An 18,352-nucleotide genomic window follows, 5' to 3' on the forward strand; every position below is an offset into this window, starting at 1 on the left:
GTGATATGAACTGTGGACTCATGTTGCACCATATATTCTTGAAAATTTACCTCTCCCTTATTTCTGAAAAGCTACGATGTTCATTCATTATACCCATGTAAAATGATAGCTCTACTTGAGAGCAAACCGAAATACTGTAAATAATATTTTATTCAAAGTGATTTGTTTATAATTAAATAAATCTAATTTAAATTGTTGTATTGTAAATTCATTGAAATTGTATATGAAATTAAGTAAACTTTTCCAAATTGAATAGCAGAACACTAGACCAATATGTGGCCCATTTTTGGTGATGTATATAACTAAAATTATCTCATGACTTACAATCGGTACTTTGTAAATCTTACATTCAACAATGTATTCGATTGATTTGTTTTATATAAAAGGAAGTGGCGCATGAGCAACGAGGTGGATCTCTATTATTGTCTTTCGGGGGCTGTTTATGTGAGAGTCTTTCGGAGGTTGTCAGAACGGCCAATGATATTCCACCTATGTACTTGATAATCAGTCACAATGAATGACAAGAAAAGTGTTATACTCTGTGTTTTATTAAAAATAACAGCGACGCGATATTCAAGGACTTTCTGAGGATATCAAAGGTGAGTATCTCATCATATGGAGCAGCTACGTTTTTATGTGAATATTCATTAACTGTGACTGAAATTTTCTAGTTTCACTCGTCTTCTTACTTGTGAAGGGTAGAGGCCCTGATTATTAAGTTGCTCCGATAGTATAATTGTGAATTCACTAATACCACTGTCCAACTATAGTTAGAACTTGAGAAGCTGTATATTTTTTCTCGCTCAGTATCAGAAATGTATGATGAAAAATGAAAGAAATTATTCAGACAGTGAAGGGAGACGAAAATTTAATAGTCATTGGTGACTGGAATTCGAGTGTAGGAAAAGGGAGAGAAGGAAACGTAGTAGGTGAATATGGATTGGGGCTAAGAAATGAAAGAGGAAGCCGCCTGGTAGAATTTTGCACAGAGCACAACTTAATCATAGCTAACACTTGGTTTAAGAATCATGATAGAATGTTGTATACATGGAAGAACCCTGGAGACACTAAAAGGTATCAGATAGATTACATAATGGTAAGACAGAGATTTAGGAACCAGGTTTTAAATTGTAAGACATTTCCAGGGGCAGATGTGGACTCTGACCACAATCTATTGGTTATGACCTGTAGATTAAAACTGAAGAAACTGCAAAAAGGTGGGAACTTAAGGAGATGGGACCTGGATAAACTGACTAAACCAGAGGTTGTACAAAGTTTCAGGGAGAGCATAAGGGAACAATTCACAGGAATGGGGGAAAGAAATACAGAAGAAGAAGAATGGGTAGCTTTGAGGGATGAAGTAGTGAAGGCAGCAGAGGCTCAAGTAGGTAAAAAGACGAGGGCTAGTAGAAATCCTTGGGTAACAGAAGAAATATTGAATTTAATTGATGAAAGGAGAAAATATAAAAATGCAGTAAATGAAGCAGGCAAAAAGGAATACAAACGTCTGGCTAAGCAGGGATGGCTAGAGGACAAATGTAAGGATGTAGAGGCGTATCTCACTAGGGGTAAGATAGGTACTGCCTACAGGAAAATTAAAGAGACTTTTGGAGATAAGAGAACCACTTGTATGAACATCAAGAGCTCAGATGGAAACCCAGTTCTAAGCAAAGAAGGGAAAGCAGAAAGGTGGAAGGAGTATGTAGAGGGTCTATACAAGGGCGATGCACTTGAGGACGATGTTATGGAAATGGAAGAGGATGTAGATGAAGATGAAATGGGAGATACGATACTGCGTGAAGAGTTTGACAGAGCACTGAAAGCCCTGAGTCGAAACAAGGCCCCCGGAGTAGACAACATTCCATTGGAACTACTGACGGCCTTGGGAGAGCCAGTCCTGACAAAACTCTACCATCTGGTGAGCAAGATGTATGAAACAGGCGAAATACCCTCAGACTTCAAGAAGAATATAATAATTCCAATCCCAAAGAAAGCAGGTGTTGACAGATGTGAAAATTACCGAACAATCAGTTTAATAAGCCACAGCTGCAAAATACTAACACGAATTCTTTACAGACGAATGGAAAAACTAGTAGAAGCCGACCTCGGGGAAGATCAGTTTGGATTCCGTAGAAATACTGGAACACGTGAAGCAATACTGACCTTACGACTTATCTTAGAAGAAAGATTAAGAAAAGGCAAACGTACGTTTCTAGCATTTGTAGACTTAGAGAAAGCTTTTGACAATGTTGACTGGAATACTCTCTTTCAAATTCTAAAGGTGGTAGGGGTAAAATACAGAGAGCGAAAGGCTATTTACAATTTGTACAGAAACCAGATGGCAGTTATAAGAGTCGAGGGACATGAAAGGGAAGCAGTGGTTGGGAAGGGAGTGAGACAGGGTTGTAGCCTCTCCCCGATGTTATTCAATCTGTATATTGAGCAAGCAGTAAAGGAAACAAAAGAAAAATTCGGGGTAGGTATTAAAATCCATGGAGAAGAAATAAAAACTTTGAGGTTCGCCGATGACATTGTAATTCTTTCAGAGACAGCAAAGGACTTGGAAAAGCAGTTGAACGGAATGGATGGTGTCTTGAAGGGAGGATATAAGATGAACATCAACAAAAACAAAACGAGAATAATGGAATGTAGTCGAATTAAGTCGAGTGATGTTGAGGGTATTAGATTAGGAAATGAGACACTTAAAGTAGTAAAGGAGTTTTGCTATTTGGGGAGCAAAATAACTGATGATGGTCGAAGTAGAGAGGATATAAAATGTAGACTGGCAATGGCAAGGAAAGCGTTTCTGAAGAAGAGAAATTTGTTAACATCGAGTATAGATTTAAGTGTCAGGAAGTCATTTCTGAAAGTATTTGTATGGAGTGTAGCCATGTATGGAAGTGAAACATGGACGATAAATAGTTTGGACAAGAAGAGAATAGAAGCTTTAGAAATGTGGTGCTACAGAAGAATGCTGAAGATTAGATGGGTAGATCACATAACTAATGAGGAAGTATTGAATAGGATTGGGGAGAAGAGAAGTTTGTGGCACAACTTGACCAGAAGAAGGGATCGGTTGGTAGGACATGTTCTGAGGCATCAAGGGATCACCAATTTAGTATTGGAGGGCAGCGTGGAGGGTAAAAATCGTAGGGGGAGACCAAGAGATGGATACACTAAGCAGATTCAGAAGGATGTAGGTTGCAGTAGGTACTGGGAGATGAAGAAGCTTGCACAGGATAGAGTAGCATGGAGAGCTGCATCAAACCAGTCTCAGGACTGAAGACCACAACAACAACAACATCAGTGGTAATTAAAATGCTTCCCTCCTCTCACATTTAAGGATGGCATCTGAACGCACTCACGCACGCACACACACACACACACACACACACACACACACACACGCTTTCTCTCAGTATAGTGTGTATTCATCTACTTGTGTCTTAAAATATATTCTGTCTTATCTATACCGTGGGGCTGGTCCCGGCAGAGGTTCGAGACCTCTCGGGCATGGGTGTGTGTGTTTGTCCTTAGGGTAATTTAAATTTTTAAATTAAGTAGTGTGTAAGCTTAGGGACTGATGACCTTAGCAGTTAAGTCCCATAAGATTTCACACACATTTGAACATTTTTTTTTTGTCTTACCTATGATTATCAAAACCGAGATTAGTCAACCCCAGGCACTCGACATTGTTCTGCTCCTTCGTCAGGTTGGTTTTCTCTAGACGTGGCATCTTTATCTGAAACACAAAGGACAAACCGTGAGACAGGTTAACAACTTGTTCTGAGGATCGTGTTACATTGACATTTGTAGATGTCACGGAAAATTGTGTTTTTTTTTTTTTTTTTTAATGAAATGACATACTGAAATGCCAAGATCCAGGCTTATTATAACATCCGTAAGTCGTCTGAAACACATTAAATGTAAGGATTTCTACAGAAAAGAAATCACAAATGAACCAGTTAACTCTTTGATTCATGAGAGTGACGAGTCCTCTAAATGATCAACTATACATTAAAATTATCTGAGGTGAAAATAACGATACTGCAGATTTCCGTTGAGAAGGTATTAGGGAATGATTACAGCACTCCTAGTCAGCGATAAACGAACGCTTACCGACAAGGTGCAACGCCTGTAACATTTAATAGTTTCGCATTTCCATCACTACTTTGTCCATAGCAAATCATTTCTTTTTCTGTATGCACTTGTGTTGCACTGTGAACATGACGCTGGGAGTTACTTGACGGAGGGTTCTTGTTGCCGTAAGTTCCTAATCCTGTAGCCAGCTCTTTGACCTACTGGGACAGCGTTAATGCGCAAATCGCCTGCTTGCGACACGAGAACGCGAGCCGGGCATAGTCGCATCTGCGCATCAAATTAACGAACACGGATTTGGCACGTGTCAGTCGAAGCGTGATTGCCAGCTGATTTCCTATAATCGTTCACGCGAATATTTTGCCGTTTTCCACTTTTGCCTTAAGGAACTTACACGTTATTAAACGGCAGGCAAAGAAACGAACACAGACATAATTAGAAACTCGTTACGAAAACACAGAGAGACCTGCAGGTAATCAGTGCCTGGTAGAACTTTGTTAGCTGACCGTAAACGTGAATAAATTAGTAATTAATTACATTAGTAACGCGTGTAAATAAAGGAGAATCGTTTGACTATGCGATCGGCGATAAGTTACTGGTATTATTCACAATCTTGAGGTATGTGGGAGGCTCTTTTTGGATTGACTTGGGATGAAATGGCTACATTCGCTGCCTGACCAAAAAAAAAAAAGCGAAACACCTAGAAGACATGGTCGGAAATCAACGTACGAGGGGCGTTTGAAAAGTCTGTGCAAAAATAAAAACTACTTACTTGTTTGGGGTAATCCTTTTTTATTTTTCGACATAGTCTCCTTGTAGACTTATACACTTCGTCCAACGCTGTTCTAATTTGTTGATCCCTTCCGAATAATAGGAATTGTCCAAGTCTGCAAAATAGCTATTAGTTGCTGCAACCACCTCCTCGTTTGAATAAACTCTTTGTCCCACCAGCCATTTCTTCAAATTGGGGAACAAACAGTAGTCCGAGGGAGCCAAGTCTGGAGAATAGAGGGGATTTGAAACGAGTGGGAATCCCGTTTCCAACAATTTTGCGACCAAAACTGCTGAAGTGTGTGCTGTTGCATTGTCGTGATGGAAAAGGACTTTTTTGCTGTCCAATCGCCGGCGTTTTTATTGCAGCTCGGTTTTCAGGCGGTCCAATAACGATGAATAATATGCACCTGTAATAGTTTTACCCTTTTCCAGATAGTCGATGAGGATTATCCCTTGCGAATCCCAAAAGACAGTCGCCATAACCTTTCCAGCCTGAGGAATGGTCTTCACCTTTTTTGGTGCAGATTCCCCCTTGGTAACCCATTGTTTAGATTGTTGTTTAGTCTCAGGAGTATAGTAATGTATCCATGTTTCATCCACAGTGACGAAACGACGCTTTAAGTCCTGTGGATTCTTCATAAACAGCTGCAAACCATCCTTGCAACGCTTCACACGATTCCATTTTTGGTCAAGCGTGAGCAATCGTGGAACTCATCTTGCGGATAGCTTTCTCATGTCCAACTGTTTATGCAAAATATTATGTACCCGTTCATTCGAGATGCCCACAGCACTAGCAATCTGACGCACCTTAATTCTTCTGTCATCCATCACCATATCATGGATTTTATCGATGATTTCTGGAGTCGTAACATCCACAGGGCGTCCAGAACGTTTAGCATCATTTGTGCCCGTATGGACACTCTGAAAATTATGAAACCACTTACAAATTGTTCTAATCGAAGGTGCAGAGTCACCGTAATGTTTATCAAGCTTCTCTTTAGTCCCCTGAGGCGTTTTGCCTTTCATAAAGTAACGTTTAATCACCATACGGAATTCTTTTTCGTCCATTTTTTGACGATCACTCGACTTCCTTGATTCACGCGAATGCCAAACCCAAAGAAATAGACCAATATGACTGAAACTTGGTGTGCATTCTTTCCAAAGATGCTACTAACTAAACATGGCCGGTGGTGCCATCTCTCGGACTTTGCAAGGACTTTTCAAACGCCCCTCGTAACTTTGTACACGTAGACCATCAGCGGGTACGTAAATGATTAGAGCTGTAATGTCTCTGTGACAGGTGAAATGGTCACCAGATCTCATTAGGCTAGTGTCTTACGTGTTTAGTGTTGTTATCAGGAGTGATAGAGTATGAAACGGACGTGAACAGCGTCAGATACTGAGTGGTAATCGTGAAAGATACAAGGATGCCGCATACTCGTGTGAGACACCGTTATCAGCACCGGACAGAGTTTGAGACAGGCATCATTGTTGGTCACCATTTGGACGGCTGGTCGAACGGTGTGTGTGTTTTGGAGTTTATGGGCGCTCAACATGGTCGAACGGTGCAATGTACAGATTTGTGGGGCAGTCGAGAGTGACCGTGGTGCGGCATTGGACAGACAATGAGTGGGCACATGAGAGCAGTCATACTCATCGTCAATGTTCCGGTCGACCACGTATGACCACCACAATAGAGGATCGCCTTATTAAGCACCAACCACATCACGACACCTTCACATCTGCTACAGCCATTCGTGAACAATTAATGGACTCCCTGGGACATTTTGTGACATCCCACACCATTGGTCGGAGATCAGCAGCAGCCAGACAAGGGAATTACCGCCCCATGCATAGGCTGCCGTTAACACCACAACATAAACTGCTGAGTGTAGAATGGTGCCGTGACCAGGAAGCATGGACTGATGATGAATGGCGTCGAGTGGGGCTTAGCAATGACTTGCAGTTCTGCGTTAACCAGGAAGACCATCATCGGTGAGTATGAACTCGACCTTAGGGGGGACGTCCCATTCTTCCAATGTTATGAACAGATGTAGTGGTCTTACTCCTGTGATCAAGGTGTGGGAAGCCATCGCGTATTACTTCAGGTCATAGTGACAGAGGGAAATCTCATGGCACATGTCCTCTGCCCTCATGTGTTACCTCTGTGGTGACATTTTTCAAGAAGGCAATGCTCTTCAACACATGGCACGTGTCTCCAAAAATGTCTGCGTGATGTTGAGGTACTTCCATGACCAACAAGGTCTCCAGATCTGTCCCCAATAGAACATGCGTGGAACCAATTAGAATGTCAACCCGGTCCCAGAGTCAGTATCCAGGATATCTAGAGCCAGTTACAACAGTTGTGGACCAGATTGCCTCAAAAGAGGATGCAATAGCTTTATGATGCTCTTCCCATCCAAACCAGTGGATGCATGCAGACCAGACAGAATGCAACGTCATACTGATAACTGGGCTTACAGTGGCAAGTTTTGACTCAATTTTGCATGCACTACAATAACATCAGATACCCCCTCAACCTGTGAAGTTTCATTTCAGCAACGTACAAAAGTAGGATACTGGTTATTGTTGTAGCTAAGTGTTGACTATGACTTTCATTATTCAGTCAGTACGAGTACACGCTTTCGTGGTGACAATTACTATGTGCCCACATTGCTTGGAATATTTCTTTTTAATTGCTAAAATAATACTTCAAGTTACGTACATACTGCACATTTTCTGTTCATGATACGTAAGATTGCCTTTGATCCACATAAATACACACTGGCAAGGCAGAATATTATGACCACTGCTTACCGCAACATCGCCTGGTGGTGGTGCGGGCACATCACGCGGTAAGGAAAATATATAGGCGGAGTATAGAAGGATGGGGGACCATCCTAGCGAAGAGATGGGCAGGAAATGGAGAAATCCATTGAGATAAGCGACTCTGACAAAAGAGCCTGTGAACGAGTATCTCGAAAACGGCGAAGCTGATAGAATGTTCACGTGCTACTGTCGTGAGCATCAACGAAAAGAGATAGAAGGACAGTGAAATTACGGCTAGGTGCTAAATGGTTGGACGTCCGCGACTCTTCACAGAACCTGGGATCTGGAGGCTTTTCTGGTCTGTAAAATAGGGTAAGTGGCGCTCTGTGTCATCTCTGATGAAAGACCACAATGCTGGTGCACGCACAAGTGTTTCGAAGCACACTGTTCCTAGTACATTGTTGAACATGGAGCTCTGCAGCAGACCACCCCTACGTGTTCACACGCTGAGCCTACGACATCATCAGTTAACGCTTGCAGTGGGCACAGGACATCGAGAGCCGGCCGGGGTGGCCGTGCGGTTCTAGGCGCTACAATCTGGAGCCGAGCGACCGCTACGGTCGCAGGTTCGAATCCTGCCTCGGGCATGGATGTGTGTGACGTCCTTAGGTTAGTTAGGTTTAAGTAGTTCTAAGTTCTAGGCGACTGATGACCTCAGAAGTTAAGTCGCATAGTGCTCAGAGCCATTTGAAACAGGACCATCGAGATTCGACCGTCGATCAATGGAAAAGTGTCGGCTCTTCGGGTGTATCATGTTTTTGCTGCACTACGTCCATGGTCATCTTCACAAACGCCGTCATCGAGGTGAACGGCGGCTCCAAATGTGCAGCACGCCACGGACGCCGGCTGGTGGGAGTAGTATTGTGCTAAGTGAGACGCTCTCCTGCGCTTGAATGGGGCCTATGGTAGTAATCGAATACAAGCTGCTGCGAACTACCTACATCCCTTCATGCTAGATGTTTCCCCGACGGTGATGTCATCTTTCAGCAGTATAGTTGTCCGTGTCCCAGAGCCAGAACCATGCTACAGTGGTTTGAGGAGCGTTACAGTGAACTCAAGTTGATGTCTCGGCGACCAGATTCGCCTGATGTAAATCCCATGGAACCCATCTGGGTCGCTATCGGCCGCCATCACCGCGTACGCAAATCAGCGGCCCGTTATTTACGTGAATTACATCACTTGTACGTTGACATCTAACGCCACATACCTCGACAAATCTGCCAACAACCTGTCGAATCCCTGATGCGCAGAATCAGTGATGTATTTCGTTCCAAAGACGGACAAACTAGCTATTAAGCAGGTGGTCATAATGTTTTGGCTCATCAGTGTAAACGAAACCAAGACATCAAATATGTAAAGATTTTTTTTTTAATTATCGCTACCAGTCACAAACTTTGTCAACTATTGTATTACTTATTTATTTAGCGAAATGTTTCGAGGTAAACCTTATCTTCAGGCTAAATGGCATTGCAAAAACAACTTTAAAATAAGGCCACACTGATGTTACATAGTCTTTTCGTATATGCTGTGGCCACCTTTTTTCTTCTGGTGTAGCAGTCTCGTAGTGATGCGCTGGGGTACCTCCATTTTCGTGCCTCTCCTGGTTACTGTTCACAAATTGTCACTAACATACCAGTAACTTGGAAACACGATCACAAACAGTTCTGTAGTGCAGTCGAAACATGTCGCTAAATAAATAAGTAATACAATAGTTAACAAACTTTGTAACTGGTAGCGGTAATTTAAAAATAAAAAAGCCTTTACATATTTCTTGAGACAGTCACGGTCGAAAAATTGTCAAAATGGCTTCAACACATCCACATTAAGGTTTTTCAGTTATTTGTGTTCTACCAATTCTCGAATAATTTTATTCTTATCGCTTATTACTTTGAAAGATAGTTATTTCAAACAGTGTACACTTTCAACTCCCTTTCATTTACACGCTGTCTCTTTTAACATTAACGATGATGGTTGGTTGCTTGATTTGGGGGAGGGGCCTTCCACGGCTAAGCCATGTCTCCGCAATATCTTTTCTTTCAGGAGTGCTAGTTCTGCAAGGTTCGCAGGAGAGCATCTGTAAAGTTTGGGAGGTAGGAGGCGAGGTACTGGCAGAAGTAAACCTGTGAGGACGGGGCGTGAGTCGTGCTTGGGTAGCTCAGTTGGTAGTGCACCTGCCCGCGAAAAAAGGTCCCGAGTTCGAGTCTCGGTCCGGCACACAGTTTTAATCTGCCAGGAAGTTTCATATCAGCGCACACTCCGCTGCAGAGTGAAAATCTCATTCTGGTAACGACTGCACTGTTTTCTGCATCCCCCCACCACGCTTTATACACCATCCACTGCCAACGGTGTCACCTGCCGCCTGTGAGTGGTTACTGCGCTATGACGTCGAACATAGGCAGGTCCCTGCGCAAGTACGATTCTTCACAGAACTTTTCTCTATTTTTGTGAATGCAAGGGCTTTTCCCAGGAGAAGACACAACCTTCGCAAACCGAACGTGCATTATGCCTCGGCAGACAAACGTACTAGTGTGAATAAACCCAGGATAGGTAATGGATACTGATTAGTAGCAAATGTATAGAGAGCCATTCGTCATGAAACCTCAAAATTATTTTGGATCCCACGGTTATTCTGTTTGTAATGGAATATGTCAATAGTTCTGGATTCTAAAATCCTCCAGTGGCGTTGTACTTCCACAACAGAATGATTTTTCTCGTCTTATCATCAAATTTCTAAAATCATTAAATGGGGATATACAAAGTATTCTCTCGTATCTGAACAGGAAAATAATACGTGCAAACCGTATAGAAGCTATTCTCTTTCAGTTACGTACATTATAAACAGCAGGTACCCATCATAAAGCGATAGCGTCGTATGTTGGCGGTAGTTTAACATCGCTTTGAGATTTTGTAGTAATTTCTTTTTTCGTTTCTTCAGTCCGTCTTCCATCCATAAACACCTCCCTCACCCTTCCAGTTCTGATCATAGTAACACTCTTGTGTGACTGGAAGTAAATACTGTTACCAATAGAGCGTATTCTGCAGCTACAAACTGAATGGTTTATTATTGTCCGTAATACCAAGCTTTGATCTGCATTGAATAAATATATCTAAATTTTAACTAGTGCTGCCTGAATAAGCTGTGAATCGAGTAACGATCAGAAAGAAGTCATACTGAAACGTTTTGGAACCAGTGAATATCATTAAACATTATTACAGATGCGATTACTCTTAACTATTAAGCCACTTTGCTGCTTATTGCGAGAAGTAAATTTGCGATGCTAGTTTAATCATAAAATAAATGTGGTAAAAGGTGGGCAAATTATGAAGGTAAAATGCCAAAACTAAATTGTTTCCTTCATTTCGATAGCGGAAAGATAATATTTGAAGTTTATATACTACAAAGAAGTTCTCTAAATCTTTTAATACACATCGCTGCGCCGTGTGAAGCATTATTGCGTAGAAATGAAACAAAAATATTATATGTTCTGTAAAATGACGCCAGACTGAACAACATTAAAGATTACCCTCCTTTGAACGAGTTCATGATTGTCACTTAAGTTGTGCCTCGGCGAAGAAAAAGCGAAGAGAATGAAAACTGAATGTGGAGGCGGAACGGCTGATGCAACCGCCAGCTGGACGCAATAAAGGAAGCTGCCGCTAGCCCTTACTAAGAAGCGCCCTTGACAGCAACAATACTAACAAGTACTAAGTGCCGCACGCCGCTCAAAGAACATCCGCGACAGCTGCGTGTCTGTGCGGATAAAGAGTGGAAGCTGCCAGAGAGGAAACTGACTAAACTACACACTGCCAAAACAGGCTGTGAAGCATTTCCGGATGTATATCAAGTAGCTCGTAGGTACAACCGAGGATACGGTTTGCTGTCCTTCATCGATTTAAGTCTCGATCTTACGCAAATGTTGGATCTTTCAGTTATGGATTCTTCTAAACTTTTTACCCTCTCATAATTTGAGATGTAATTTATAGGTTTTACCGTCTAATCATCGTAACACACTTTACAGCGTGTGGTGGAGGGTAATTCAGATACTCAAGCACCATACCACCTCGCTTCCTCCCCTCTCTGCCCCCCTCCCCCCCCCCGTCCAAACAGATATTCCACAGTACCTTACTGATTCAATCGCGAATAGTGCGCACGTTGAGACCGTCGGTACATCTCGATATGCGCTCGAATTTCTCTTGTTTTACCACAATGACCGTTTCGCGGGATACACAGGCGGTGGACTGAAAAACGGGAACACAACACATTACCATGTTTAATGCGTTGTAGGAAACCCATTGGCATCCAAAACAGCTTCCAGTCTTCTTGGAATGTATTAATATTGGCCCTGTATGGATGTCAAGGAAATCTTATACCATTCTTCCTGTAAAATAGCGGCGATTGCAGGTAACGATGATGAAGGTGAATAGCGATTACGCACCATTCTCTCCAACGTGGCCACAAAGGCTCAAAAATCGTGAGATCTGGTCACTGTAGTGGCCTGTGGAGGTGCGACAAGGCACTCTCGAGCTCACAAAACCAGTCGTGGATGATGCGAGCGAGCTGTGTGAACAAGGGCGTCGTCGTCTTAGAACACAGCATCACCATTGAGAAACTATTATTGTACGAGAGTAATTCCAAAAGTAAGGTCTCCTATTTTTTTTATAAGTACATAGACCTGTTTATTTCTATAATGGTTTACATCAGTTTACAGCTTGAACTTTTAGCTATTTTTCGACATAATCACCATTTCTGTCGATGCATTTTTGTAGACGCTGTGGCAGTTTTTGTATGCCCATGTCATACCAGCTCGCTGCCACGCTGTTCAGAAAGTTATGAACCTCTTCTTTCACGTCGTCGTCGGAGCTGAATCGCTTTCCGGCTAAATGTTCTTTTAACCTAGGGAACAGGTGATAGTCACAGGACGCCAAGTCAAGACTATAGGGTGGATGGGTGATGATGTTCTACTGAAACTGTTGCAGGAGAGCAACGGTTTACCGAGCGATGTGTGGACGGGTGTTGTCATAGAGAATGCGTACGCCCTTGCTCAAAATCCTCTTCTCCGGTTCTGAATTGCCAGTTTGAGTTTTTTCAGAATCTCACAGTACCTGTCAGCTTTAATTGTGGTCCCAGTGGGCATAAAGTCGACCAACAATACCCTTTCCGATCCCAAAAAACGGTTGTCATGACTTTACCGCCAGATTGTGTTTGTTTGAATTTCCGCGGCTTTGGCGAAGAAGGATACCGCCACTGGCGTGATTGTTACTTGGTCTCAGGTGTAAAGTGGTATGCCCAGGTTTCGTCACCCGCCACAATTGAGTCCAGAAAGTTGTCCTGTTCAGCTGCAAGGCGGTAAAGAAATGCGCGGGAAGCATCGACGCTACCGCATGTGACCCTCAGTCAGCATGCGTGGCACCCATCTTGCGCACACCTTCCGGTAGTTCAATGTTTCCGTTAAAATTCTGTGAGCGGTGCCTCGGGATACCTCAGTAACCAACGTGCAGAAATCATCCAGCGTGATCCGCCGATATTCACGCATGCTTTGCTCAACCTTCAACACTGTCTCCTCAGAAATTGACGGTCTCCCTCTCCTTTGTTCGTCGTGAATTTCGGTCCGACCAGCTGAAAACTCTCTACACAACTTACGAACGTTTTTGTCATCCATGCACGACTCACCATACACTTCCGTCAATTGGCGATGGATTTCAATCGGCACAGTGCCCTTTGCGTTCAAAAACTGAATAACTGCCCGCAATTCGCGTTTGGCGGTAACATCCAACGGGAGCTCCAATCTCAACGGCTGCCAAGCCAAGATTGAGCGCCAACTGCCACACATACAGAGTACTGTACTTATAAAAAAAATAGGAGATCTTACTTTTGGGATTACCCTCGTACCATAGGACTGACCTGATTAGGCAGGAACCCGCACCATATGTCACAACTGGGACGTAGCCTCGTCTAGCGGCTACGTCCCAGTTGTCGTCCATTGCTTCATAGTCCATGTTTTATGGCTTAGGTACCAAATTCCCCTGTTACGCGCATTTGTATCGTTGACGGGCAGTTTTGGAATGACAGCTCACGCTGCAATTTACTGCTTATGGAGCTGACTTCGCGTTGTTTTGGTGCTGACAGGATTCGCGAATGCGAAATTCAGTTCTGCTGTGACAGTTTCAGCTGTCGTCCTCTTATTTTTCGTCACAATCCCGTTCAATGACCGTCTGACATGATCACTCAGCAATCACTTTCGTCCGCTTTGCCACTTAGCTGAGTTTTTTTTTTTTTTCACTTTGCCCGTAAATCTTCGACACGATGCGCCTTGAAACACCAAACACTTGGTTACCTCGCTTAGGGAAGCACCCACCATACGTACGTCAATTTGCCCACGAGGGGCAATCTGTATAAGATAAACAGTCAAGCCAAATGTCAGTCTGCACAGAAATGGTCAAACCAAAACGATTGTGTAGAATCGGTCAACGTTGATTTTAGCTCAGGTGTAAAAGCGTGAAAACATTTCTTGTTCTTGTCGTCTCTCGTAACACTTGGTTTGCTCCATGCACCTGGGTCGTCACAAAAGAGCGACCCATATTAGTTATTACAAAAGAGACATTAATGAAAATGTATACTAAAATATCACATTTAGCGAAAAGATTATTCTATCTTGATGTGTAGTGTACCTTCGTATTACGCATATTTTTTCTAATCATTTAACCATTTTCACTCCTTTACTCGTCAACAACGTTAATTATTCAATAATTTGATGTGATGTAGTAACGAACAGTCAATAGCCAACTCAGTTTCAGGCGCAGGTTTATCGTTAAGTAATATGATAGTTTTCGAACTTTACTTGCATAGTTTAAAATCTAATATTTTTTCGTATTTATCTCCGTACTTTCAAAGAAAAATGCAACCTTCTATAGTGAAGTACGAACATCTAACTGGCGTACAGAATAGAAAGAAGATGCGAGAGTTAGAAAAAGAAACAAACAAACTGGTGAATATAAGTATCTTTTTCTCTTTCTGGTGGCAGTGCTGGCTTAACGGTTACAGAAGTTTACAGTGTCACAAGTGAGAGCACTTCTGACGTGAAAAGTGATATCAGCAAATGTGAAACCAAAAAAGGAGGGTGTACAAAATTGCCATAAATTCATTTAGGCCTATTAATGTCGCATACAATTCAAATGGTCGTGCAGGTTATCAGTTAAACGTAGATGATGAAACGTTCTTTGTCAGTCAAAATTCTTATCAGCCAGCGGGTCCATTGCTCAAAGGTGCTAAGCAGGAAATCAAGCCGTTCCCCACAATATAATACAAAAGTTCGCATTGACAGGAAGAAACAATTTGGAGACAATGGTTGTCACTCATTTAAAAAATACTTTCCTTGGTTCATTGGAGGACAAAATTCGTCGTCAGCTTAGGGGCAGGGGCGGTGGCAAGGAGGGGGTGGCTATGGGGACTATAGCCCCCCCCCCCCCCCCATGGAGTATCATTTTACATTAGATAAAATGACATCAGAAATCAGCGAATGTATTACTCTGCATCTACATCTACTATATCTACATCCATACTCCGCAAGCCACCTGACGGTGTGTGGCGGAGAGAACCTTGAGTACCTCTACCAGTTCTCCCTTCTATTCCAGTCTCGTATTGTTCGTGGAAAGGATTATCGGTATGCCTCTGTGTGGTCTCTAATCTCTCTGATTTTATCCTCATCGTCTCTTCGCGAGATATACGTAGGAGGGAGAAATATACTGCTTGACTCCTCGGTGAAGGTATGTTCTCGAAACTCTAACAGATTCAATCTTTTTTTTTTGTAATTATGTAGCAATATAGGTTGCATTGTATTTCAAACACATTTTAACAAAAGAATAAGAGCGACAAATAGCTTACTATCTAAACCAATAAATATCATTTAACTTAAAATGGGCCTCTTATTATTTATTAATGCACATTTTTTACCCTTAACGCCAAAACAGTTAGCGAAAACTACTTTAAGCAACACCAAATTTTACCAATTTGTCGGTGGAGGACCCAACTCTCCTTTTGTTAAGCGATATTCCATTCTCCCAAATCCCCTCCCCCTCCCCCTTAGACCCCCCCTTTGACCGACTTCTAGAACGGCCCCTGTGTCGAGGGATGGGGTTCGAGAGCAAATGGCTAACCAAAAGAATAGTGAGGCACGAAACTAGCCACGCAAGTTTGAACGCTCGAGTTGTTTGCAGTTCGTGCCGTAAGAAAAACGTTTATGAGGAGGAATCGATTCAAAACCAAAGAACATCGAGAACGTATGGAAACAGGTTCTTGAGCGTTTTGAGAATGTGGCATTAGCACTGGCATCCAATAATGTAGCTTTTCGGGGACGTAAGGAGAAAACTGGAAAACTAAACAGCGGAAACCTGTTAGCAGTAACACAGGACATTACAAAAAGAGGTTATTTAGCTCAGATGTCACTGGGAAGCGTTGTGTCGTGAAGACAGATGAAAGATTTTTCGATTTTCGTGGAGTAAAAGATAGTAGTGCATTACGAACAGAAACAGGAAATACTAGGCATGTTTTTAAGGCAAATGTTGTTTTGAAACTCCGCTGTTGCAGTGCTGCTGTCGGCATCTGGCGCATGCGCTGTGTACCCCACTCTGTTGGCGAGCCACAGACACCGTTACAGTTATTCGGCTTGTTTACTTTTGTTTGTTGTACTCGAAATACTTCCTACGATTGAGAATTCCGCCGACAATGAAACACGCTTTGTGATTCTCTTTCTTAGCGCTACAGGCGTAAAAGCTGCTGAAATTCATCGTAAGATCAGTGAAGTGTATGAATGATATCATGGTACGGATGAGTGCTTTTAAAGATGCCCGTACGAATGTGCATAACGAGGCATGTAGTGGAAGGAAAGGCGTTGACCACTTCCAGTCATTACTGACGATTTGGTGCAGATCTGGCATAGGCAGTTTCCTCAAGTGTCAAAAAGTGTGCTTTATACAGTTATTACACAACGGTAATTTAACTGAAAGTTATGCTCACACTGGTTACCGAAAATTCTAATTGAGGTGCATAGGAGCAAACATTTAGCCAGTTGTTTGAATTTCCTAGTGCGGTACAGTGAAGCAAGTGATGAGTTTTTAAGCCAAACTGTCACAGGTGACGAAACATGGGCGACTTAAGTTACACCCGAATCAAAGCAGCTATCCATGGAATGGCGGCACTCAATATCAACCAAGAAAGTGAAGTTCAAGCAAACTATTTCAGCCTAGAAAATCATGTGTACCTTTTTTTGAGCCTGGAAGGCGGTTCTGTTTGTGGGGTTTTTGCCTCGCGGTGACACCATAAATTCTTCGACGTTTTCTTGGTTAAGTCGATAACAGTGCAGTGACCTCCAGCGAACACGAATCCCCATGCAAAATTTAACTACATAATTTTTTTAAAAAATGATCATGTTCATTTTTTTGTGCATCTGCATCTACATGATTACTCTGCAATTCACAACTGACTGCCTGGCAGAGTGTTCATCGAACCTCCTTGAAGCTACTTCTTGATCGTTCCAATCTCGAAGAGCATGCGCCTAAAGCGAACATCTAAATCTTTCCGTGCAAGCTCTGATTCCTCTTATTTTATTATGATGATCATTTCTCCCTATGTAGGTGGGCGCCGAAAAAGTATTTTCACTATATAAGGAGAAAGTTGGTGATTGAAATTTCATGAGAAGGTCCTGCCGTAGCAGAAAACGCCTTTCTTTTAATGGCTGCCACCCCATGGCACTCTCTCCCCTATTTCGCGATAGTACAAAACGAGGTGACCTTCATTGAACTTTTTCAGTCTTCTCCGTCAATTCTATCTGATGCGGAACCCACACCGCATAGCAGTACTCCAGAAGAGGTCGGAGTTTGCACGAAGCGAGAGAGACAATATGAAAATCTCGCGCGTAGTTTTCGAACACCAGATATAATTGCAGGTTGCATAAAACATCAGTAGGGTCAACTGAATCACACTGTATATTGCTAATCGGTTAAAACGGGGCACAATCCCAATTTTCCCTTCAGGGCAATGAAAGGAAAAAGACTTTTGTAAGCGTTATGCAAAAAGTAATTACGTTTAGAGTTCGATCCAAACTTGATCATTACAAGCATGGCTGTATCGTAATAAGAAGTCCAGACAAACCCTGTTGTATCTAGTTTCATCAAATAAATTGAAAATGAACTGGTATACTTTTATTTACTAAATTACTTGTAGCCGGGCGGGGGGGCCGAGCGGTTCTAGGCGCTACAGTCTGGAACCGCGCGACCGCTACGGTCGCAGGTTCGAATTCTGCCTCGGGCATGGATGTGTGTGATGTTCTTAGTAGGTTTAAGTAGTTCTAAGTTGTAGGGGACTGATGACGTCAGAAGTTGAGTCCCTTAGTGCTCAGAGCCATTTGAACCATTTTTTGAAATTACTTGTACTGGCCACACAAACCGCAGCCGGGCCTTGGCCTCACTCATTACAGCTTTCCCACCTTCCTGTCAGCTGCATATTCATATACAAGATCCAGCATGTGCATGTCTCCCATGATATTATCCTTCCATCTCATTCTCCACCGTCGTGGTCTCGTTCTTTCGGTTTCTCCATCTGTCATTGCCTTTATTACTGTGTTCTCACCTCTCCTCCTCACATGTCCGTACCGCC

General features: G+C 42.6%; 1 protein-coding gene across 6 annotated transcripts in view; it reads right to left on the reverse strand.

Moving 5' to 3' along the window:
- Positions 1 to 18,352, reverse strand: part of LOC126188141 (proton-coupled amino acid transporter-like protein CG1139) — a 287,833-nt gene that overhangs the window by 80,895 nt on the left and 188,586 nt on the right. For all 6 annotated transcript variants that reach the window (XM_049929636.1, XM_049929635.1, XM_049929637.1 and 3 more), the window contains exon 2: positions 3,648 to 3,742. In XM_049929636.1, the coding sequence (XP_049785593.1) occupies positions 3,648 to 3,736 (89 nt within the window). In that variant the 5' untranslated portion in view covers positions 3,737 to 3,742. The remainder of the gene's footprint in view (positions 1 to 3,647; positions 3,743 to 18,352) is intronic.

This window comes from Schistocerca cancellata, chromosome 5 (assembly GCF_023864275.1).
Source record: "Schistocerca cancellata isolate TAMUIC-IGC-003103 chromosome 5, iqSchCanc2.1, whole genome shotgun sequence".
In the NCBI taxonomy this organism is placed as follows: Eukaryota; Metazoa; Arthropoda; class Insecta; order Orthoptera; family Acrididae; genus Schistocerca; species Schistocerca cancellata.